This window comes from Triticum aestivum, chromosome 7A (assembly GCF_018294505.1).
Source record: "Triticum aestivum cultivar Chinese Spring chromosome 7A, IWGSC CS RefSeq v2.1, whole genome shotgun sequence".
Classification (NCBI taxonomy): domain Eukaryota; kingdom Viridiplantae; phylum Streptophyta; class Magnoliopsida; order Poales; family Poaceae; genus Triticum; species Triticum aestivum.
Window position 1 is genome coordinate 51,112,996 of NC_057812.1, and position 25,503 is coordinate 51,138,498.

The window sequence follows — 25,503 nt, forward strand, 5'->3', positions numbered from 1 at the left end:
AGCTATTCTTTCCGTTCAATCTATCATAGAGTTCATACTAGAATAACACCTTAAGATACAAATCAACCAAAACCCTAATGTCACCTAGATACTCCAATGTCACCTCAAGTATCCGTGGGTATGATTATACGATATGCATCACACAATCTCAGATTCAGCTATTCAAACCAACACAAAGTACTTCAAAGAGTGCCCCAAAGTTTCTATCAAAGAGTGAAGAAGAAAACGTGTGCCAACCCCTATGCATAGGTTCATGGGTGGAACCCGCAAGTTGATCACCAAAACATACATCAAGTGGATCAATAGAATACCCCATTGTCACCATGGGTATCCCACGCAAGACATACATCAAGTGTTCTCAAATCCTTAAAGACTCAATCGGATAAGATAACTTCAAAGGGAAAACTCAATTCATTACAAGAGAGTAGAGGGGGAGAAACATCATAAGATTCAACTATAATAGCAAAGCTCGCGATACATCAAGATCGTATGACCTCAAGAATATGAGAGAGAGAGAGAGAGAGAGAGATCAAACACATAGCTACTGGTACATACCCTCAACCCCGAGGGAGAACTACTCCCTCCTCGTCATGGAGAGTGCTGGGATGATGAAGATGACCACCAGAGAGGGATTCCCCCTCCGGCAGGGTGCCGGAACGGGTCTAGATTGGTTTTCGATGGCTACGGAGGCTTCTGGCGGCGGAACTCCCGATCTATTCTGCTCCCCGATGGTTTTAGGGTATATTGGTATATATAGGAGGAAGAAATACGTCAGGGGAGCCACGAGGGGCCCGCGAGGGTGGAGGGCGCGCCCAGGGGGGTGGGCGCCGCCCTGCCTCGTGCCTTCCTCGATGCTTCCCTTACGTACACCCTAAGTCTTTTCGATTTCTTCCGTTCCAAAAATAAGTTCCGTGAAGTTTCAGGTCAATTGGACTCCGTTTGATTTTCCTTTTCTGCGATACTCTAAAACAAAGAAAAAACAGAAACTGGCACTGGGCTCTAGGTTAATAGGTTAGTCCCAAAAATCATATAAAATAGCATATAAATGCTTATAAAACATCCAAGGTTGATAATATAATAGCATGGAACAATCAAAAATTATAGATAAGTTGGAGACGTATCACGGCCCAAGCCGCCCACGGCCCACACCGTCACATGGCCGAGCTAGCAAGCCAGCCGCCCACCGCCCTCCTAGACACGCACCAACGCTGCCACGCCTCCATAGCACCAACCTTCAGCCCACCCACCTAGCCCCCACGCCGCTGCGAGGGGCAAAGAATGGCAGCGCCGCCACCAGCCATAGCCGCCACCACTCCACCACACACGCGTCGCCTCGCCCTGGCCAGATCTGGCCAACACCTCGCCGCCCACATGGAGCAGCCGAGATGCCAGCCGTTACGCCACCACCTGGGCCTGGCCGTCGGCCACCCCCAAGGACAACCGCCGCCGCCACCTCCCGGATCTGGGCAGAGGCACCTAGATCCGACGCTAGCAAGATCCCCGCACCCACCCCGGATTCGCCATGGGAGGAGGGCGGGAGTCACGCTAGGACGCTAGGATGCCGAGGGGAAGGAGCCGAGCACGAGGGACAGCCGACGACCGCCGCCGCCGCCGAGGAGGACCGCGCCCCGCGACGGATGACTCCAGGCGCGGGAAGAAGCCCCCCCCCCCCCGCCGCCGCCTACGCCAAGCGGCCTTTGGCCGGCGACGCAACCGGCGGCGGCGGGGAAGGGGAGCCAGGGCAAGGGGGAGGGGGTGGCGCTAGGGTTGGCTCCCGGAGTCGCCCGCGGGAGCGACTCGGGGAGCGAGTTTCGATAATTGTTTCGTCCTTGATCCCTAGATGAGTTGTTCCGCCGCCGCAAGCCTTTGTTCCAAAGAGATCCCATCTGGAGGCCTTTTCCGGCACCTTGCCGGAGAGGGAAATCATCACCGGAGGCCATCTTCATCATACCCATTGTCTCCAAGACGAGGAGGGAGTAGTTCACCCTCGGGGCTAAGGGTATGTACCAGTAGCTATGTGTTTAATATCTCTCTCTCTCTCCCATGTTCTTGATTTGGCACGATCTTGATGTATCGTGAGCTTTGTTAATGTAGTTGTGATGATGAATTGAGTTTTTACCTCTGAGATATCACTATTATCGGATTGAATAAGTTTTGAATTTGAGAACACTTGATGTATGTCTTGCATGTGGATACACATGATGGTAATGGGGTGTTCTATTGATTCACTTGATATATGTTTTGGAATTCAACTTACGGATTATCGTGACATTGGGGTAATCTATGCATAGGGATTGATGCACGTTTTCGTTCTACTTTCTTCGATAGAAATTTTGGGGCACTTTGTGAAGTTTTTTGTGTTAGATTGAATATTATGAATCTGAAGTTGTTTAATGCATATCGAATAATCTGAATGGAGGTCGCTTTTTCGATCTATCGGCGGCAGTTTTGATGATATATATCACCTTGCGTGTGATTTTCCGCCTATTATTTTTTAGCATGCTCCTAAAGAGACTAATTGTGCTTCCCATGATTTAGTCAAACTAGCTAGAAATAAGGTGCATGGAAGTGGATGGAAGATCCACCTGTAGAAATTGTTGATACTCTTGTAAAAGATAATATAATGAGCATCTTGCAATAAAGAGTACTTTGATGTTGCACGAATCATAAAGCTGTATCGGTCGGACGACTGAGCATGTGACCGAGACTTTGCTAAATCTCAGTCGATTCAGATCTAACAAGCCCGCTGCATATAATGATGAAGTCATTGCTTATGACACGCATCATGGATAGATACATGCAGTTTACTACTGTACTATATTACGTTATCGGTTATCCGCCTCACCAGCTCATCTTATCGATCTCATCATAGCTTACGTAAATCAAATGCTGCATTGCTTCTATCTCACTTGAGCTGTACCAGTCGATCGTACAGCACGCGTACAATATTCTCGCATCTCTCACGAAGCTTCTCAAGTTCTCACTTGACCCATCCAACACACACCAGCAGCTACTTCTGACTGACTAAACCTCTTGGCTGATCAACATCCGTGTCGTTGCTTTCGTTTAAAATCTCAGCAGCGTCAGTCCAGGTGGTGTGAAAAGGATAAGATGTCGACGGATCCTTTCCTTGTAGAAGAGGCAGCGTGCAGCCCGCCATCTCTGACCATGCGCAACCACCACCCTTCCTCGCCCATATAAATACACCAGCTAGCAGCTAACCCAGAGACCACTCAGTTGACGATCAACGAGAAGAGCAGTTTGAGCACCTACGGCGATCGGTCTATCTCATTCTCGAGAGAGCGAATTTTACTTGTTCAGGTCTTCAGGATGTCGCAGCAGCCAGCACAGGGCCCGGCGCCGGTGAGGCTCATCACGGCGTTCGGCAGCCCGTTCGCGCACCGCGTGGAGGTGGCGCTCACGCTCAAGGGGGTGGCATACGAGCTGCTCGTGGAGGACCTGACCAACAAGAGCGAGCTGCTGCTCGCCCACAACCCCGTCCACCAGTCCGTGCCCGTCCTCCTCCACGGCGACCGCGCCATCTGCGAGTCCCTCGTCATCGTCGAGTACGTCGACGAGGCCTTCCACGACGACGGCGACGGGTCGGCGCCCCGGCTCCTTCCGGCGGACCCCTACGAGCGCGCCACGGCCCGCTTCTGGGCTGACTTCATCGCCAACAAGTGCTTGAAGCCGCTGTGGCAGGCGATGTGGACGGACGGCGAGGAGCAGGCGCGGCTGGCGAGGGAGACCAAGGAGAGCCTGTGGGTCCTGGACGCGCAGCTGGAGGGGAAGCGGTTCTTCGGGGGCGACGCGCTCGGCTTCGTCGACCTCGCCGCATGCACGCTGGCTCACTGGCTCGGCGTGCTGGAGGAAGTCGCCGGGGTGCGGCTGATGAAGGACGGCGAGTACCCTGCTCTTCGCCGGTGGGCCAGGGAGTACACCTCCGACGAGGTGGTGAGGCGGTCCCTGCCGGACAGGGACGAGCTCATCGCCTACTTCACCAAAAACAAGGAGAGGTACAGGTCGTTCATGGTCAAGGCAGCAGCAGCGGTGCAGTGAAGCGGTAGTGAGTGACGCGATCGTCGCAGCAGTACAGCGAAGCAGCAGCCACATCAGAGCTTATGCTACAGTCTATAAATACGCAATGTATTTTTTTAGATGTACGGAGTACTAAATAACTAATCAGCATGTATTTTGTTCTACACCATAATCATGCATGGTTTGCCAAACTTTCATCACGGGGGTTGATTTCTTTTTACGAAAAGGACATGCATGAATTGTTGATGTGATAGGGCCCCATGCTTAGAGAAAATAGTTAGTGATTGCAACTACTTAAGAATAGAACATTATGCAATGTGTGTCGGATAAAATGGATCAGTACACCCTTGTGACAAAGTTGTGCAAGAAAACACACATGAGGCATGTAGAGAAAGCGGCAAAAAAGAAGCAATCCACAAACTATTTTCCCCACGCATGCAACCCTTTCACATCAATAAATCATGCATGGCTGCCAAATAATTTATCATCACATTATAATTAGAGTGAATTCCTTTTTTACCCTCTATTTTGACATTTTTTACACTAATTACCTCATTTAACGGGATTTCTTCCATTTTACCCCATTTAGCAAAAGTTCTGCCACAATTTACCCATTTTAAAATTTTGCGAGCGTTCTGATGAGCAGGTCCCAATTGTTAGGTCCACCTAGCATGCCACATCGACGGTTTTTACCTATCTATTTTTCTCCATGTTGAACCGGTCCTCGCAGCTTCGCTCGACCGGGCTGGCCCGATATGATTGCCAGAGCAGGTAGCTCGCGTCCAACACACAACACCTAAGTTGGGCCGCACCACTCTGGCCTCCAATATTCATAGCACGCATCGCTCGCCTTCCTTCGAATCACACGCACGCCGCAAACAAAGAAGTAAAAGGATTTCGACAATATTCAAAATGTTGAAAAAATACTTTAAATCATTGTACGTCAATTATAGATGAGTGATATGTATACACGTAATCTTCTAATAAGCATTTTAATTATGTCCGAATCAAACGCCTCACCGGCTAATGCATGAGTCAGGAAAATTTCATAATACACAAATTTGCTATATATGATGGAGATGGTCAAAATCATGTGGAATGGGGTACGACGAGAGGGCTTGCCTGTTCACCAACCTCGCTGATTTGTTGGACCAGCGGTCCGCATCGACCCGCAACCGAGCACAACCTGATGGGGCCATGTAAATGGACGCGCGCACGCTGACGTCGTCAAGCTTGACGGAGCCAGATTACATGGGGCCGTTTCTTACCTTGATCTCGCGGCCAGACGTTGGTGAGATTGACGGAGCTGGATTCCACGGGGTCGTTTCTTGCATTGATGTCGCGGCCAACCATACAACGCCGCTCGCGGAGGTATGAAATTGCGCTGCTGCCGCTGCCGCTGTCTGACAATCCCTAACCCTAAGTTTGAGCGAGCCTGACAGGTACGTGTGGGCAGAAGCCTGGACGGGCGATGCAATCGATTGGGCATGATTAAGGAGCATGGTCGACTCGGGCATTATGCGTTGGACGCGACGCGAGCGACCTCATCGGGCCGGTCCGGTCGGAGAAGCCGCGATTACTGGTTCAGGAGAGAGAAAAATAAACAGAAAAAAAATCATCGACGTGGCATGCCAGTTGGACTTTACAATTGGACCTGTCTGTCTGAACATTCACGAAATTTTAAACAGGGTAAATCGTCACAGAACTTTTGCTAAATGGGCTAAAACAAATGAAATTTTGCTAAATCAGGTAATTAGTGTCAAAAATATCAAAATAGGGGGTAAACCTAGGAATTCAGTCTATAATTATATCTCATAATTATTTATGTCATCAGCCTTGTTTGTATGAAAACAGAAATATGAGGGTGCACACTGCAAAATGTTGGGACCCTTTTTGTGAAGTATGTCAAAATTTTGTCCTTGTTTGTATCAAAACAGAAATGTGAGGGTGCACACTGCAAAATTTGAGGGTGCCACAACAATCGCATTTCCTACAATATATTCTCCTCAGTCCCCAAGCTAAGCCACTCCTCTGGTCATTAATTATTCCTTTCACCTTGTCCCCCATGACTAATCGCGGTTCGATTCTCCCCCATTTCATTTTTTGAGGAAGACGTAAACCCTTGACTTATAAACCAACAGATTTGTTACATAAATGAATAAAAAAAACCAAAAAAGCAACGTGGGGGAAAACACTATGCCACTCAAGGGGGAAAGAGCCCCCTTGGGGATTGGGGGGAAGAGGGGGCTGCCACCAAGGGGAAAGAGCCCCCTTGGGGCGCCGAAGAAGAGAGGGGGAGTAGGACTCCCCCTCCAAGCAGGATTCGGCCCCCCTTTAGGAAAGGGGGGAGGGGGCGCCTCCCTTGTTGGGCCCTTGTGGCCCAACTCCTTTTGCACCTCTTGGCCTTATTTGGCCCGTTGATATTAAATTAAATATATTTTTTGTTCTTCAATAGAGGTGTTTGTAGCAGAGTTCATGTTGTAGAACTTTCGCAACAGAGGTGTTGTTGCAAAATTGTTTTTGCAACTAAGCTAATTTTGTAGATTTTTTTGTCTTCACCTTTATATGGCGCTCCAAAAGCAAGCTTTGCAACATCACTGGTATTGTAGAAATCCCGTTGTTCTTGCAACAGTGAGGATGTTGCAAGAAAAAACATACCATGGTTCGTCGCGGTCTTCCATCGACTGGTTGTGAGGGAGGAGCGGCATCGCCCGTCCCTGCCATCGCAAGAATCATTTCAACTATTTGGTTGAGCTGTAATTCTGAATTTACACTGAAATTCTGGATTCTGAATGATACCATATTAGGTTATTTTCATGTAGTCTGGAAAACGTCATTCATATGTTCTCATAGTCTTTTATGTGTGATTACTGTGCTTGATTTTAGTGATACATCCATCACCATTTCCTTCATCTTTGTGATTCAATAACGGATCATTTTCATGTATTTCAGATCTGCCATCAACCTGGGCTTTCATGTCTTTTCTGAAACCCGCGGTACTTTGTTCGGTTTCAATGTCACTAATATGTCGGTTAAATCAGTTGATATACACCTGGTTTTTCATTCTGCCGCCTACATGCTGGCCGAAGTTGTTCGGCTCGACAATGCTCGAGATGATATATCTACCTACATCAGGTTCATGAGAAATGTGTATGCGGAAGAATCCATTGGTCAACTCGTGGTTAAACAACTGCAACGTTGCATACAGGTATGAGATCCGCGAACAACAATGGATCTTGAAGGATGCTGAGAAGAAATACGGGCTGAACCTTACCCAAGAGGGGGCTAAAGATAGTCAGGTGAGCATGCTTGTGGGACCTACGAGGTGTAACACATGAACAAACTGGATAAATTTTTTTAATAATATCTTGCGGCCATTTTGTGGCATATATTTATTTGATCTGGTGACATAAAATAAATATGTTTATACTAAACTTTTATACTCTAATAAGTGTGTGTTTATAATATTACAATATGAAAGAGTATAATTTTCTGCTACTTAGATGAAATAGTTAAAGTCATAATAAATGTTGCTAGATATTACTTATAATGTTATTTGTTAAACATCGTGTATCACTTATTATGCGGTTCTACTAAATTAAATTGTGTTTTGAATTGTTTGTTTATAGTTTCATAAAGTATATAGTTTATTATTAAATCTTGATGCGTATGTGATCGTGTTCATATATATTTTAATTTTATTAAATTTCATGGTACAATTCTCTAAAATGTAGGGGCTAACTAATATCTTCATAGTGGTTTCTATTGTATTATTAGATAAGCAAGTTTAAAGAAAATTCTAGAGTATAAATTATACCCCTGCATATACATCTTGCAAGTTGGGTCTAATAACGAGTTGATGACATGTGAATTCTTTATATTTTGTAACGAACTAACATCGTCTATTGTAATCACCTTCAAATGTAAAAATACCACCGACTATGCATACACATGATTTGGTTACTATGATGTGCTCATTTGAAATGTGCTTGGTTTCATATGATGTGTACAAGAGCTCATGTCAGTTTCTGAAATTTAAAAGTTGAGAATGGAACTCAAGACAACGAATTTTACTTATTCAGGATGTTGCAGTAGCCAACACCGGTGAAGCTCATCACGGCGTTCGGCAACCCGTTCGTACAACGCGTGGAGGTGGCGCTCATGCTCAAGGGGAGGAGGAGCTGCGACCACTCATGATTTTGACCCATACGCCTGGACGGAGGATATCTCATTCGAGAAGGAGGAGGGGGACGACGACTGTGCGGAGGACAACGACAACGACGACTAGACGGCGCCGGCCACTGATCGAGTAGTGTAGGTAGTCAAGGTAGCAAGGCCGCTCGAATAGTGGCATTGCTTATTCTCAAAATGTTAAGTGACCTTCGTAGTCACTAATTATGTGTAATGATATGGATTTTTGCAACTGTTATAGTTTCTATTAATTTATTGTATTTAAACTTGTGTTTGCTTGTTTGGTATGTCTAGTTTGAGCTTAAATTGCCCCTATATTTTTCAAAAAGATAACCTAGAAAATCAAATAAAATGAAAGATAAGGATGACGGCTTCCATATCCCTCCATCATATGGCAGATGGCGATCCGTACATCATATGGCGGATGGCAATCACGAATGTGCTAGAGTTGCTCTAAATGACTAGAGGTAGCATATCATCTCCTTTTATATCCCAACTTAATTTTGTAAACATGGATATATGCTGAGGTCATTGCTTATGCCATGCATGATGCATAATCAGAGTAGATAGATACAAGCAGTCTATGTACAACCGTCGCTGCATTGCTTCTATCTCTCTGGAGCTGTATCAGTAACATTCTCCCACCCGTCGCTGCTTTTGCTAATGTCGGCGTCAGTCCAAGTGGTGTGAACAAGGCAAGATATCGCCAGATCCTTTCCATGGAGAAGAGGCGTGCAGCCCGCCATTGCTGACCATGCACAACCACCGCTCTTCCCCAGCCATATAAATACACCAACCAGCAGACACCCAGTTCACGAGCAGTTTGAGTTCATCCTCCAAGAAACAACAAAAACCTACGGCGATCGATCCATCCCATTCTCCAGAGAGCCAATTTGACTTGATCTCAGCCAGGATGTCGCAGCAGCCAGCGCCGGTGAAGCTCATCACGGCGTTCGGCAGCCCGTTCGCGCACCGGGTGGAGGTGGCGCTCACGCTCAAGGGGGTGCCATACGAGCTGCTCGTGGAGGACCTGGCCAACAAGAGCGAGCTGCTGCTCGCCCACAACCCGGTTCACCAGTCGGTCCCCGTCCTCCTCCACGGCGACCGCGCCGTCTGCGAGTCCCTCGTCATCGTCGAGTACGTGGACGAGGCATTCCACGACGTCGACGGGTCACTAGTAGAAAACAGGGCTTTGGTCCAGGCCGGGTCAGCCCATTAGTCCCGGTTCAGTCTAGAACCGGGACCAATGTGGGCATTGGTCCCGGTTCGTGAGCCCAGGGGGCCGGCCGGGCCACGTGGGCCATTGGTCCCGGTTCGTCTGGACCTTTTGGTCCCGATTGGTGGGACGAACCGGGACCAATGGGCCTCGCTCCTGGCTCACCACCATTGGTCCGGTTGGTGGCTTGAACCGGAACCAAAGACTCTCCTTTAGTCCCGGTTCATGCCACCAATCGGGACCAATAAGGTGCCTATATATACCTCCTCGCGCAAGAGCAGAGCACAGTGCTCTGTTTTTTCTGGCCGAGGGGGAGAGGGCTTTGTGGTGCTCTAGCTCACCTCCTATGCACATGAGGTGTTCGATGGAATGCCTGAGCCACACTACTTAAACTTTCTCCTCTCGAAGCTCGACCTCCAAGCTCCATTTTCCTCGAGATTTGTCTAGATTTAACGGTCCGTCACGCCCCGTCCCCGTCTTCACCGCCATCGATCACCCGCGCCGATCTCATCACCGACACCACCGTGGTGAGCCTCTTGTTCTTATCTTCTTTCTGAAAGGAAAAATATTCTTACTTGTATGTTTAGATAGATACTTATATCATTTTCTTACATTTATTATTGCATCTTATATAGTGCGATGGTTTTGGTATCCGCCCCCGTCGGCCCTCGTCCTGTCTATGATTCGGATGTGGTATGTATATTATCTTTATAACTATTGGTTCATTTATTGTTCATGAAAATTATGCCGACCAACGTGACATAAATTTTATTTATCTAGGATGTATGTGAATCGGAAATGCCAACCAACCCTATTGTCGAGAGGTTAAATTTAGTTGAAGAAGAAAACAATTTGTTGAAGGAAAAAATAAAAAAAGTTGAGGAGGAGAAGATGATATTGGAGTTGCATGTTGCGGATGTCGTCGATGATCACAAGATCAAGCTGGATGCAATGCGCTTGAAGATTAGAAAGATTAGAAAATATGCCATTCATAGCGAGCCTTGGTATCATTATGCCGTTGGATCAATTGTTACCTTGGTTGCGATTATGATCGCATTTGTTTTCGCATTGAAATGTTTTACATAGTTTCAATGTATGGTTTAATTAATTAGATGCTCTGGAGAGCTATATGTTGTTAGATGAGAACTATGTATGCATTTTGGTTTTAATGTGATGATGAACTTCTATTAATTTGGACACTTAATTATATATAATGCACGCAGATGAACTGGCAATGGATGTACGGTGACAGACACACCCGCGAGTACATTAAGGGCGTGCATAAGTTTCTCGATGCGGCTGAGGCAAACAAGTAGAATGGTTTTATGTGTTGTCCATGCATTGAATGTGGGAATACGAGGTCTTACTCTAACCGGAAAATCCTTCACTCCCACCTGCTTTACAAGGGTTTCATGCCACACTATAATGTTTGGACGAGGCACGGAAAAATAGGGGTTATGATGGAAGACGGCGAAGAAGAAGAGTACGATGACAACTATGTGCCCCCTGAATACGGTGATGCTGCAACGGGGGGAGCTGGTGAAGATCAAGAGGAACCAGACGATGTGCCCAATGATGCTGCCACGGGTGAAGCTGCTGAAGATCAAGAGGAACCAGACGATGTGCCCGATGATGATGATCTCCGCCGGGTCATTGTCGATGCAAGGACGCAATGCATTAGTCAAAAGGAGAAGCTGAAGTTCGATCACATGTTAGAGGATCACAAAAAAGGGTTATACCCCAATTGCGAAGATGGCAACACAAAGCTCGGTACCGTACTGGAATTGCTGCAGTGGAAGGCAGAGAATGCTGTGGCTGACAAAGGATTTGAGAAGCTACTAAAAATATTGAAGAAGAAGCTTTCAAAGGATAACGAATTGCCCGACAGTACATACGCAGCAAAGAAGGTTGTATGCCCTCTAGGATTGGAGGTGGAGAAGATACATGCATGCCCTAATGACTACATCCTCTACCGCGGTGCATACAAGGATCTGAACGCATGCCCGGTATGCGGTGCATTGCGGTATAAGATCAGACGAGATGACCCTGGTGATGTTGACGGCGAGCCCCCCAGGAAGAAGGTTCCTGCGAAGGTGATGTGGTATGCTCCTATAATACCACGGTTGAAACGTCTGTTTAAAAACGAAGAGCATGCCAAGTTGATGCGATGGCACAGTGAGAACCGAAAAAAAGATGGGAAGTTGAGAGCACCCGCTGACGGGTCGCAGTGGAGAAAAATCGAGAGAAAGTACTGGGATGAGTTTGCAAAGGATCCAAGGAATGTATGGTTTGCTTTAAGCGCGGATGGCATTAATCCTTTCGGGGAGCAGAGCAGCAATCACAGCACCTGGCTCATGACTCTATGTATGTATAACCTTCCTCCTTGGATGTGCATGAAGTGTACGTTCATTATGATGCCAGTTCTCATCCAAGGCCCTAAGCAACCAGGCAACAACATTGATGTGTACCTAAGACCATTAGTTGAAGAACTTTTACAGCTTTGGAATGGAAACGGTGTACGTACGTGGGATGAGCACAGACAGGAGGAATTTAACCTTAAGGTGTTGCTGTTCGTGACCATCAACGATTGGCTCGCTCTCAGTAACCTTTCAGGACAGACAAACAAAGGATACCACGCATGCACGCACTGTTTAGATGACACTGAAAGTATATACTTGGACAAATGCAGGAAGAATGTGTACCTGGGCCATCGTCGATTTCTTCCGACCAACCATCAATGTCGAAAGAAAGGCAAGTGTTTCAAAGACGAGGCAGATCACCAGAAGAAGCCCGCCATGCGCACCGGTGATCACGTGCTTGCTATGGTCAATGATAACGTAATCTTTGGAAAGGGTCATGATGGACTAGCTGTTCCGAATGACGTTGAGGGACACGCACCCATGTGGAAGAAGAAATCTATATTTTGGGACCTACCCTACTGGAAAGACCTAGAGGTCCGCTCCTCAATCGACGTGATGCACGTGACGAAGAACCTTTGCGTGAACCTGCTAGGCTTCTTGTGCGTGTATGGGAAGACAAAAGATACACCTGAGGCACGGGAGGACCTGCAACGTTTGCACAAAAAAGACGGCATGCCTCCGAAGCAGTATAAAGGTCCTGCCAGCTATGCTCTTACGAAATAAGAGAAAGAAATCTTCTTTGAATGCCTGCTCGGTATGAAGGTCACGACTGGCTTCTCGTCGAATATAAAAGGAATAATAAATATGCCAGAGAAAAAGTTTCAGAACCTAAAGTCTCATGACTGCCACGTGATTATGACGCAACTGCTTCCGGTTGCATTGAGGGGGCTTCTACCGGAAAATGTCCGATTAGCCATTGTGAAGCTATGTGCATTCCTCAATGCAATCTCTCAGAAGGTGATCGATCCAAAAATCGTACCAAGGCTAAGGAGTGATGTGGCGCAATGTCTTGTCAGTTTCAAGCTGGCGTTCCCACCATCCTTCTTCAATATCATGACGCACGTCCTAGTTCATCTAGTCGACGAGATTGTCATCCTGGGGCCCGTATTTCTACACAATATGTTCCCCTTTGAGAGGTTCATGGGAGTCCTAAAGAAATATGTCCGTAACCGCGCTAGGCCAGAAGGAAGCATCTCCATGGGCCATCAAACAGAGGATGTTATCGGGTTTTGTGTTGACTTCATTCCTGGCCTTAACAAGATAGATCTCCTTAAATCGCGGTATGAGGGGAGACTGACTGGAAAAGGCACTCTTGGAAGAGACTCAATAATATGCAGGAACGGATATTCTTGGTCTCAAGCACACTACACAGTTCTACAGAACTCTACCTTGGTGACCCCGTATGTCGATGAACACAAGAACAGTCTGCGCTCCAAACACCCGGAGCAGTGCGACGACTGGATTACATGTGAACACATTAGGACTTTCAGCAGTTGATTGGAAACACGTCTCAGAGGTGACAACACTATTTGTGATGAGTTGTACTTGTTGTCCAGGGGACCATCTTTGACTGTATTGACTTACAAAGGATACGAGATAAATGGGAATACATTTTACACGATCGCCCAAGATCAAAAGAGCACCAACCAAAACAGCGGTGTCCGCTTTGATGCAGCAACCGAGAGCAGAAAGGATACATATTATGGTTACATAGTGGACATATGGAAACTTGACTACGGACCTGATTTTAAGGTCCCTTTGTTTAAGTGCAAATGGATCAATCTGTTAGGCGGCGGGGTACAGGTAGACCCACAGTACGGAATGACAACAGTGGATCTGAAAAATCCTGGGTACACTGACGAACCGTTCGTCCTAGCCAATGATGTGGCACAGGTTATCTATGTGAAGGACATGTCTATCAAACCGAGAAAAAGAAAAGATAAGGAAGCGAATACATCATACGATGAGCCAAACCTCCACATAGTTCTTTCAGGAAAAAGGGACATCCTGGGAGTGGACGGCAAGACAGACATGTCTGAAGATTATGAAAAGTTTCATGAAATTCCTCCCTTCAATGTCAAGGCTAACCCAAGCATCCTGATAAACAATGAAGATTATCCATGGTTACGGCGCAATAAGCAAATGACACAAGCGAAGAAAAAGTAAAGACTTTCTCCCGCAACTATTATGATGATACCATGCCAAATTTGTAACAGACGGACATGCTACCATTGTCCGTTTTGTACATGCACATGCTATGTGGGTGAAATTATGATACCATCCCAACTTTCAACTTTTTCAGAGTTCATTTGAAATGCTTTCATGTCTTATGGTTCAAGGTTTTATGTGTTGAGGCAAATGGATCAATATGTCAGGAGGCGGGGTACAGGTAGACCCACAGTACGGTATGACAACAGTGGATCTAAACAATCTTGGGTACACAGACCAACCATTCGTCCTAGCCAATGATGTGGCGCAGTTATTGTCCGAAACTTTGATACTTCGAAAGTGATTGTCCATTTTGTACACGAAGTGCATCAAGTTTTTGTCGTAACCCTCTCTACTTTCTGGAACATACTATGTGGGTGAAATGATGATACCATGCCAACTTTCAACCTTTTCAGAGTTCATTTTTAAATGCTTTCCTATTTCAGAGTCATTTAGCTCAAAAATGAATTAATAGCAAACAGAATGAACTACAAAACTTTTATGAAAATAAAAACAATCAATTAAAATATTATGTTATGATCAACTAAAATAAAACTACAATATTCTTCAATAGCAAAAAGAATATAATTTTTGTGACCTAAAATCAAACTATAAGTATTTAATTGTAAGTATAAATAAAAAATAAATAGCAAAAAAGAAAAAAAATTTCTATTTTTATAGTAAAGTTATTCATAAACTAGTGATTCACACAAATTTTAAAAAATACAAATTTAAACTATTCAAAATTTAAAACTAATGGCACTAACAGAAAGTTTATAATTTTTGTGACCTAAAATCAAAAAGAAATCACTAAAAAACTATAAGTATTTAGTTGTAAGTATAAATAAAAAATAAATAGAAAAAAAATTTATTTTTATAGTAAAGTTATTCATAAACTAGTGATTCACACAAATTTTTAAAAATTCAAATTTAAACTATTCAAAATTTAAAACTAATGGCACTAACAGAAAGTTTATCATTTTTGTGACCTAAAAGCAAAAAGAAATCACTAAAAAACTGTAAGTATTTAGTTTTAAGTAGAAATAAAAAAATAAAAAACCAAAAAAATGTAGAAATAAAAAAGAAAAAACCAAAAAAATGCCACCTACTGGGCCTCCACGGTCTGAATACGACTAGAAACCCTACATGGGCCAGGATTCAGGCCCGCAGAAGGCCCAATAGGCCCACAGGCGGTAGCAAGTTTAGGCCCGAAAGCCTGCATTAGAGAGGAGCTCGAATGGGGAGGCACACCAGCGCTTATAAACAAGTGCCGGCGCCCTTCAGCTAGCGATGTGGGACTAAACTTTTGGGCGCGGGGCAGCACAAGGTCATTGGTCCCGGTTGGTGGCACCAACCGGGACTAAAGGGGGCATTGGTCCCGGTTGGTGCTACGACCCGGGACTAATGCCCCCCTTTAGTCCCGGTTGGTGCCACCAACCGGGACCAAAGGCCGCCGCTTCCCGCCCTTTGGGCTGCTGAAAAGAGGCCTTGGTCCCGGTTGGTGGCACCAACCGGGACTAAAGGGGGGCATTAGTCCCAAGTCGTGCCACGAACCGGGGCCAATGCTCTCAGTATATAAGAAAACACTTGTGTAATTTTCATTAAGTTCCTCATTCTCCCGCTGCCCCACCGTCCTCTGCCCCGTCGCATGTGCCCGTCGCCGCCGCCGTCGTCGTCGTCCCCGTCGCCGCGCGCCACCCCGCGTCGTCGCCGTCCGCCTCACCGCCGTCGTCGCCGCCCCCGTCGCCGTGCACCACCCCGCGCCGTCGCTGTCCGCCTCACCACGCCGCCCCGCTCCACCGCTGCCCCGACCTCGCCGCCTCGACGCCACCGCTGCCCCGCGTCGCCCCGACGCCGTCCCTGCCCCACGCGCCACCGCCTTTGCCTCAGGCCGGCCCCGACCCCTCCCCGCGCCCGTCGTCGCTATCGTCCGCCGCCACACCGATTCCGGCCGGCGACCTCGACCCCTCCCCGCGCTGTGAGCCCCTGCCTCCTCCCCTTTCCTTCTCATTGCCATCCCCGCATGCCATCCGTAAGCGCCACCGCCAACCATCGTCGCCGTCGCCGACCATCGCGGCCTATTTTTCATTTTTTTCTGTTAAGATGTATGTATGTATGTATGTTCAATGTATATATAATGCTCTGTATATGATGTATAATGCTCTTTATATGTTCATATGTAACATTTAAGAAAAAAAGTGTTGTGTTGGAGAAGAAAAGAGGAAGGAGGAAGAAGGAAAAGAAGGAAGAAGAAGGAAAAGAAGGAGCGTGTATATGCCCTTTTTTAGATTTTTTGTTTTTTGCATTTTTATAAAAATGTATATATGTATGTATGTTCTCTGTGTATATATATGTTCATGTATGCAAAATATAGATTTTTAGAAAAGTTAGGATTTTTTTTCTGTTAATAGAAGAAGAGAAAGAATGAGAGGAAAAAGGAAAATAAGAAGAGGAAGAAAGGAGAAGAACAGGAGAGGAAGAAGAGGATAAATAAATAAGAAGAAGAAAAAAAAGAAAAAGAAGAGGAAAAGAAGAAGAGGGAGAAGAGGGAGAATAAGAGGAAGAAGAGGGAGAAGAAGAGGAATAAGAATAAAAATAGGAGAAGAAAGAATAGATGAGAAGAAGTTCTTCTCCTCTATTCTTTCTTCTCTTCTTTTTTCTTCTTCTTCTTCCTCTTCTTTTTTTATCGGGAACGAGGGTCATCGAGGGGTCGAGGGGGGGCAGCAAACATTCATGAGAGAGGCGGGGAAGAGGGAGAAGAAGAGGAGAGGAAGAATAGGAAAAAAAGAAGAGGAAGAAGAAGAATAAAAAGAGGAGAAGAAAGAATAGATGAGAAGTACTTCTTCTCCTCTATTCTTTCTTCTCCTCTTTTTATTCTTATTCTTCCTCTTCTTTTTTTTATCGGGAACGAGGGCATGTCGAGAGTGTCGTCGAGCGGTTGAGGGTCGGGAAACTAGGGCTTACCCGAAGAAGGAGAAGAAGAGAAGAGGAAGAAGAGGAGAAAAAAAAAGAAAAGGAAAAAAAGAGGAAGAAGAAGAAAAAAAAGAGGAGAAGAAGAAGGAATAGAGGAGAAGACTTTGTCAGTTCTTCTTCTCCTCTAGCTATTCCTTTCTTCTTCTCCTCTTTCTTCTTCTTCTTCTTCTTCTTCTTCTTCTTCTTCTTCTTCTTCTTCTTCTTCTTCTTCTTCTTAATTTTTATCGGGGGTTCGAGGGTTTGAGGGGTCGAGGATCGCCGAGGGGTCGAGAGAGGTTTCCTAGTGTCAAAGTATTGAAGAAATCCATGCCTTCATCATTAGCCGGAAGTAACCAGGGCATGTTGGTACGAAGTTCTGCAAAGTTGTTCTGGAATGGAGTCCCGGATAGAATAATCCGCCTTTTGGTACGAGTTCAGCAAAGGCCTTCCAAATAGCGATATTCGGAAGGCTCTTGCTGAACTTTGTACCAAAAAGCGAATTATCCTATCTGGGACTCTGTTCCAGAACAATTTTGAAGAGCTTCGTACCATCATGCACATGTTACTTTCGCCTAATGATGAAGACATGGTTTTGTTGAATCCTTTGACACTAGGCAACCTCTCGACCCCTCGGCGATCCTCTCGAACATGAGAGGAAGAAGAGGGTCGTCTAGGGGTCGAGGGTTCCAGGGTCGTCGAGGGTTCGAGGGGTCGAGGATCGCCGAGGGGTCGAGAGAGGTTTCATAGTGTCAAAGTATTGAAGAAATCCATGCCTTCATCATTAGCCGGAAGTAACCAGGGCATGTTGGTACGAAGTTCTGCAAAGTTGTTCTGGAATGGAGTCCCGGATAGAATAATCCGCCTTTTGGTACAACTTCAGCAAAGGCCTTCCAAATAGCGATATTCGGAAGGCTCTTGCTGAACTTTGTACCAAAAAGCGAATTATCCTATCTGGGACTCCGTTCCAGAACAACTTTGAAGAGCTTCGTACCATCATGCACATGTTACTTTCGCCTAATGATGAAGACATGGTTTTGTTGAATCCTTTGACACTAGGCAACCTCCCGACCCCTCGGTGATCCTCTCGAACATGAGAGGAAGAAGAGGATAAAAAAAGAAGAGGAAGAAGAAAAAAAAAAGAGGAGAAGAAAGAATAGAGGAGTTCTTCTCCTCTATTCTTTCTTCTCCTCTTTTTTTCTTCTTCTTCCTCTTTTTTTTATCGGGAACGAGGGTCGTCGAGGGACATAGATGTAGTGTCGTTGTTGTCGATATATACCCCCTCCCGATAGCTTACTATGATTAGGTAGCTAGTTCTACGTTTGGCACTAATATATCCATCTGTCATGTTTGAATAATAATTGCCATGTTGTAAATATTTGTAGAAACTATGGACACCGCCCTAGACGAAGCAAAAGAAGCGTTATTGAGGGACATAATCGCAGAAGGAAGTGATGCCATCTCGTTGTTTCTCAACGAAACCGATGGTCTGGAAGGAGAGGGTGAACAAGCTGGCTACGGTGACCTAATGCTGGTGCAAGAAGAAGAACATGAGGACGGCTCCGGTGACCCAATGCCGGTGCAAGAAGGAGACCATGATGACGGCTCCGGTGACCGAACCGAGTCCGGCCAGGTATATATATTAGTTAAACCTGTAATGACTAGCTGATTGATGCATTCATTGTTTTGGTATGTACATATATTAGTTAAGTCTTTGTTCTTTTTTCTAGCCCTCCGGATCGAGCACAACTTCGGTAAAGAGACGAGGCCCGAAGAAAAAGTTGAGCTCGGATGAAAAGTTTGAGATCATAGCAATCGCGCCCGACGGCCAACCGATTGAACCCCTCAGGACAAAGAGCGCATTTGTTGCTCAGTGTGGGGTTCTGGTTAGGGACAAGATCCCGATAAGCATCCAGCAATGGTTTAAGCCGGCTACAGAAGACCCTGAGGTGTCTTATGTCAATGATATGCAGAAAAATGATCTTTGGACTGAGCTGAAGTCAAATTTCACCCTACCGCCAGAGGATAATCCAGAGAACCCAGTTAAAGAGAAATTAATCAAGTCTTTTGCTCTGAAGAGGATGGCAGAACTATTCAGGAGGTAGAAGAAAGAGTTGAATAAGTTTGTCGAAAATAATGAGACACCAGAATTCAAGGGCAGATATGAGAGATCAGAGATCACTGGCCCGCATTTGTGGCCCACAAGACATCGAAAAAGAGTAAGAAGATGTCAGCGACAAACAAGCAAAATGCTGCGAAGAAGAAGCTTCACCATCACACGGGGTCAGGTGGCTACCTCGTAGCCCGGCCTAAGTGGTCCAAGACTGAGAATGATCTGGTTCATAAAGGGATCGAACCAGAGACAATTAACTGGCCAGACCGTTGCCGGACTTGGTTCTTCGAGGCTGGCGGAACCTTGGACCCTGTAACAGGGAAGTGCATTTGGGCGAACGATCAAATGGACATACCAGTCAGTAAGCTTAAGAAGTATATCGAAGCAGCGCAGGAAGGGACGTTCTTTCCAGACAGAGAGAACGACGAGCTCACAATGGCCCTCGGGAATCCTGAGCACCCTGGACGGACACGAGGCACGCCAGGCTCCATTTCATGGAAGGTTGGGTTTCTGGACGCAGGCGGTTACAAATCCCATGAGAGGAGGAAAAAAGTGCAGCAGACCCAAATGCAGGCGCTGCAAGCAAGGGTAGACGCGATAGAGGAACGAGAAGCAAATCGCAGCAAACGTACTGCCGAAGCCTCCCCCGAAGCTACCCCGCCATCTCAACACAGAACCAGCGTGGCTTCCACCGAGCTGCTTCAGCCGGAGCATGCCTTGACGGCTCCTGCCAGCTATCCCGTGGATGCTATCACGGAGTCTCAAAATTGCCACCTTATGACGCAATGGATGAATTTGAAGGTCAAGGCGGTTGTTGGGTCTGTTTATCCTACTGAACCTGGCGCAACTTTTCACTGCCGGCCGATTCTAGAAGGATATGCTAGGGTGATGGTGGATGAAATAACGGAGGGATTTGAGGACCTCCAGCTTGACCACCCTACCGGTGAAGGGGAGACTCGGCTGGGGTTTGCTCTGAAGACTCCATGCCTATGGCGGAAGGAGCTCATCAACCTTCCGAACTGGACGCCTCCGCCTCCTCCTCCTCCTCCGGCGAGTCAGGGCACTCCGCCTCCTCCACCGCCTCCTCCTCCGGTGAGTGACGATCAGGGCCCTCGGCCGGCTCCTTCTCCGGCACGTGGCGGCACTCCGCCTCCTTCTTCGCCTGCGCCGACGCGCCCGAGCAGCCAACCTCCTCCTTCTCCGCCTCGTCAGCAAGGGCGGAAGAGACCTGCCGCCGCTCCAGCTGCTCCGGCGCGTCGTAGTCCTTCTCCTCTGCCTCGTAAGCAAGTAAAGAAGACAACCGCTCCGTCTGCTCGGTCGGCGTCTAGCAGTACAACCAGAGGCGGGAGGACATATAGATTCGGTCCTTCTCTGAAGACTTCAGAGAAGTTACCATACGAGAGGACCCCGGAGGAGAACGCGTAGATCGCGCGAACCGAAGTGGATGACTGGTTTCAAGGGTTGAAAGCAAAGAGACATCCACCTTTGGAGGAGAAGGTAGATCCGGTGAAAGTGAAGCGCACTCTGGCTGCCCTGGCAAAACCACCCAAGTCTCCGCCGAAAGGCAACTATGAGCGCATTATTGCAAAGACATGGGCCGAAGCGGAGCGGTCGGGAAGTACAGTCAGTGATCAAAGGCTGAAAGAACGACGAGCAGCTGGGAAACAAATTGCCCATCTCGGCGAACAAGCGAAGCAATCGTGCCCCCCCCCCCCTCAAGGTGCCTAGCGACATCGTCGATCCGAGGATGGTGCCCGGTTATGGCAATGTTGACGATTACCTGCCCGACGATGTACATTATGATACCATGGAGGTGCAGATACACAGATACGAGTACGGGAAGCCTCTCGTCAAAGATGAAAAATCTTTAACAACGATGATGCGAAGATTACATGATTGGTACTTAAAATCTACAGAGAGTCTGGGGGGAGGAGTACTTTGTATGCGAGAGTTAAACCGGAGCATGACCTCGTTGGAATTGAACTGTTGCCTATTCCATTTGAGGAGTTCTATCAGTTTTTCAATCAATTGGCCCTCGATAAAACAACGATCACCTGCTACTGTCTGTAAGTACTACTACTTATGTCATTAAGTCTCTCTATATAGCTCATCTCTTTCATTGCATGTATTTATAATTATCCTCACTATATTATGCAGAATGAAGATCGCCGAATTGAAGAAAAGACAAATCGGTGATATTGGGTTCGTTAACACATATCTCATAGATGCAACTGAGGTTGAACATCGTCCCGGAGATACCGAGGCCAACTTGCTACGATCATTCAAAAAAAATGAAAACAAAGATATAATACTCTTTCCTTACAACTTCAAGTGAGTGTTACTGTCTTGTGCATATTCGGTTTCCCTTATATATTAGTCCAGGTTATAGTAATGTAATTGATGAGTTATGCATGCGTGTGCAGTTTTCACTATATTCTTCTAGAGATTAGGCTTGAGCAGGGAGTAGTAACCGTCTTGGACTCTAAACGAAAAGATCCCCAGGAGTATGCAGACATGACTGAAATCCTCAAGAAGTAAGTTAAATCGATCATTATGCACCATATCAGCAACTTTGTTCATTTCCTGATATCAAGTAATTGTTTTCTTTGTTCGGTAGGGTTTGGAGAAAATTCAACAGAAAAGTTCCGGGACTGCCGAAGGAGCTGGAATTTAGACACCCGAAAGTAAGTACTATAGTACCATGTTCCGCACATCTCCTAGTGATTCAAGCCCTAGTTTCATCAATACCATTTAGCATTCTTGCTTATCAGTTTGATTGACCTCTATTTCTTGTAAAGTGGTTGTGGCAGGAACAAGGGAATGATTTCTGTGGATACTACGTCTGCGAGTCCATCCGCCACACGACCTGTGAGCGGGGCGGGTACTCTCACGAACAATATGAAGTACGTAAATAACAACATTCACAATTTTATTTTATTACCATCATTTGTATTGAGTTTCATTCATTCATATATATATATATGTATTGACCCCCTTCTTCAAATTAGATGTTTCGGAAGTGGGATGAACTCCTAGCACCAGCTCGCATGCGAGCAATTCAAGAGGAATTGGCGGCATTCTTTCTTGACCAAGTGATCGCAGAAGACGGAGAATACTATGTGGACCATGAGTCCGTATGATTATATTTGTAAGAGATAATTATTGTATATATGTAGCCGGTAGTGTCGGATAGATATACGAGAACTTGTTGTTCGACCAATCTCTCGGAGAAGGAGAGGTGGTCGATATCACTTTTCTCTGTATGCATATATGTTCATGACGATCTTCTGTTTCCTTCGTTTGCTTACTACTAACTAGCGTGTATAGTCCTCTCTATACATATGTATAGTACGTAGAGTCGACCAAGCACGGACGTAAGAGAGGACACTTCTCTCTATTAATTATAGCTAGCTAACACAATATATGAAACACCTAAATTAACCCCCCAAGACCCCCAACCCCCTTTCAAAAAAAACAAAAACTCCAGCCACAGAAATGCTGACGCGTGGATGTCTATTGGTCCCGGTTGGTGGCCACGTGGAGGCTCTGGGCTAGGCTCTTGACTGGGCTCTGCGCACTGCCCACGTGGAGGCCCATCAGTCCCGGTTCTGGATTGAACCGGGACTAAAGGGTCGGGGCATTAGTACCGACACTTTAGTCTCGGTTCAGGAACCGGGACTAAAGGCCCTTACAAACCGGGACTATAGGCCATTTTTCTACCAGTGGGTCGGCGCCCCGGCTCCTTCCGGCGGACCCCTACGAGCGCGCCACGGCCCGCTTCTGGGCTGACTTCATCGCCAACAAGTGCTTGAAGCCGCTGTGGCAGGCGATGTGGACGGACGGCGAGGAGCAGGCGCGGCTGGCGAGGGAGACCAAGGAGAGCCTGTGGGTCCTGGACGCGCAGCTGGAGGGGAAGCGGTTCTTCGGGGGCGACGCGCTCGGCTTCGTCGACCTCGCCGCATGCACGCTGGCTCACTGGCTCGGCGTGCTGGAGGAAGTCGCCGGGGTGCGGCTGATGAAGGACGGCGAGTACCCTGCTCTTCGCCGGTGGGCCAGGGAGTACACCTCCGACGAGGTGGTGAGGCGGTCCCTGCCGGACAGGGACGAGCTCATCGCCTACTTCACCAAAAACAAGGAGAGGTACAGGTCGTTCATGGTCAAGGCAGCAGCAGCGGTGCAGTGAAGCGGTAGTGAGTGACGCGATCGTCGCAGCAGTACAGCGAAGCAGCAGCCACATCAGAGCTTATGCTACAGTCTATAAATACGCAATGTATTTTTTAGATGTACGGAGTACTAAATAACTAATCAGCATGTATTTTGTTCTACACCATAATCATGCATGGTTTGCCAAACTTTCATCACGGGGGTAGATTTCTTTTTACGAAAAGGACATGCATGAATTGTTGATGTGATAGGGCCCCATGCTTAGAGAAAATAGTTAGTGATTGCAACTACTTAAGAATAGAACATTATGCAATGTGTGTCGGATAAAATGGATCAGTACACCCTTGTGACAAAGTTGTGCAAGAAAACACACATGAGGCATGTAGAGAAAGCGGCAAAAAAGAAGCGTGGGGTCCACACAACATGTGGACCCAGGTCAATTTCATACAGACACACTGTCCACTCGACCAAGCAACATACCATCCACTCGGATGACAGTTCACCACTCGACCGTATGACTCACTCGGATATACGAAGACCAGCAGGCAGCAAAGCAGTCGGCATCTTTCTAATAGTGAAGGCTTAATAGTGGGCTGTCATTATAGAATTCATACCCCACTTTGTAACATAGGAGGTGAGGAGGTGGCACACTCTATATAAGCCACCCCCCACCACTAGACTAGGGGGGCTCTTTTCTTCCATCTCTCTCTCTTTTCACCATTAGTCTCAGGACTTAGCTCAGGCATGGGGATCCGTTCCTCGCTTACACACACATTGTAATCTCCGGATATATACTCAGATAAAAACAAAGCCTCTCCGGAGCACGAGACGTAGGGTCGTTATCTCCATCGTGAGAGGCCCGAACTCGCTAAAACCACTGTGTCACCCATATGCATCTCGATAGATCATGCTCCGTTATCCTATCCCTATTCTACTGTCAGACTTAGAACCACGATAGTTGGCGCCCACCGTGGGGCATGGCGTCTGTCGAACCATGGTGCAAATGGTTTCTTCATCAATTTTTGGCAACAGATCGACGACGATCGTGAGAGAGATTGGCTGCTAGAATTCTGGCCATCACGCCATGCATGCAAAGAAAAGGATCAGGGAAGTATCCATTTTATCTAGTCCTTCTTTGAAGTAATTATCTAACAATGGGTTGATCTTTTCCTCCTGTAGGATCAGACATCACCCATGCGTGATCAATCATAAGGAGAAGAAGCGGCGAAAGGGACACCTCGCTCCGTTCTGATCGCTGGTTCTGCTCCGAGGCGATGAAGCGACGCCATCCACGCGTTGCCATCTACGGTCTCGTCTGCGACACCATCGTCGCGCCCCCATGCATGAACGTCGGCGCCGTCCACCCGTCGTCTCCGACTCCATCTATGACGCCGACGTCGCGCTTCCACGCATTGACACCGACGCCGTCCGCCGATCGTCGTCTTCGGCCTCGATGCCATCCTCGAACCTCTCACACTCGACGGCCTCGTCCTCTGGTCAGCTGCAGTGCGGTGGCCCCTGCGATAGAAACGCAGTGCCCCACACACGCGCGACTCCGGCGATCGCAGCCCGGCCCGGAACGCCATAGTCGGCTACTCCGTGCCCATCGGCGTCGTCGTGTTCGTCGACGTGCTGCTCCGCATCAGGCACGCCTGAGACGACCGCGACTTCGACGGTCTCCGAGCTGCTCTCCGGAGCCTCCGACGGTCCCGTACCCGACGAGTTCGATGCCTTCCGGGGCCGCGAGATCAAGTCCGGCAAACCCCACGGCATAGCAATGAACTGCATGCAGTGAATGACCATTCTGCGTACATGGTCTGGACGTGGGCTACTCCTTCCATGCGTTGGCTAGCCAAACAATTACACCTAATTAACAGGGATTTATTGCCCCGTTACTGACCGAGCGCTGCACCAAGTTGACCTCTCGTCCCCCGCCCAGCTTCAGCAAGATTCTGCGTACATGCAAGGGCTCACTCGGCCGTGAGGTCACGGGGTCCACTCGGCCGATCCTCCACAGCAACGACCATGACCACTGCATTCAACCCGTCTACTTCATTCGGAGGCCCCGCGCGTCGTCACTTCGCGGAACGCGTCCACTTCTATCAGACGCCCCATACATCGCCACTCCGCGGGACGGCTCTACTTCACTCGGAGGCCCCATACATTATCACTCCGCGGGACGGGTCTACTACACTCGGCCACCC

The 25,503-nt window shown here is 47.2% G+C and overlaps 2 protein-coding genes across 3 annotated transcripts; both read left to right on the forward strand.

The window, feature by feature from the left end:
• Positions 1-3,238: 3,238 nt before the first annotated feature.
• LOC123154315 (probable glutathione S-transferase) lies at positions 3,239-23,612 on the forward strand. 2 transcript variants are annotated; one of them, XM_044573076.1, is made up of 2 exons: positions 3,239-3,602; positions 22,862-23,612. In XM_044573076.1, exons 1-2 carry the CDS (start codon positions 3,331-3,333, stop codon positions 23,316-23,318), a joined length of 729 nt encoding a protein of 242 aa, XP_044429011.1. In that variant the 5' UTR covers positions 3,239-3,330; the 3' UTR covers positions 23,319-23,612. The 2 variants fall into 2 exon arrangements, with proteins under 2 accessions (XP_044429011.1, XP_044429010.1); XM_044573075.1 differs by lacking the exon at positions 22,862-23,612 and having other exon boundaries at positions 3,239-4,235.
• Positions 9,057-9,501, forward strand: LOC123154316 (probable glutathione S-transferase). The gene has a single exon (XM_044573077.1). The coding sequence runs from the start codon at positions 9,143-9,145 to the stop codon at positions 9,446-9,448; it is 306 nt and encodes a 101-aa protein (XP_044429012.1). The 5' UTR covers positions 9,057-9,142; the 3' UTR covers positions 9,449-9,501.
• Positions 23,613-25,503: the final 1,891 nt, after the last annotated feature.

What these genes read in the sequence shown, in the direction of transcription:
- LOC123154315 (XM_044573076.1), top strand. Translation starts at nt 3,331, where the DNA reads ATGTCGCAGCAGCCAGCACAGGGCCCGGCGCCGGTGAGGCTCATCACG. An exon ending in TTCCACGACGACGGCGACGG is followed by an intron (nt 3,603 to 22,861) that starts GTCGGCGCCCCG and finishes TTCTACCAGTGG; the next exon opens with GTCGGCGCCCCGGCTCCTTC.
- LOC123154316 (XM_044573077.1), top strand. Translation starts at nt 9,143, where the DNA reads ATGTCGCAGCAGCCAGCGCCGGTGAAGCTCATCACGGCGTTCGGCAGC.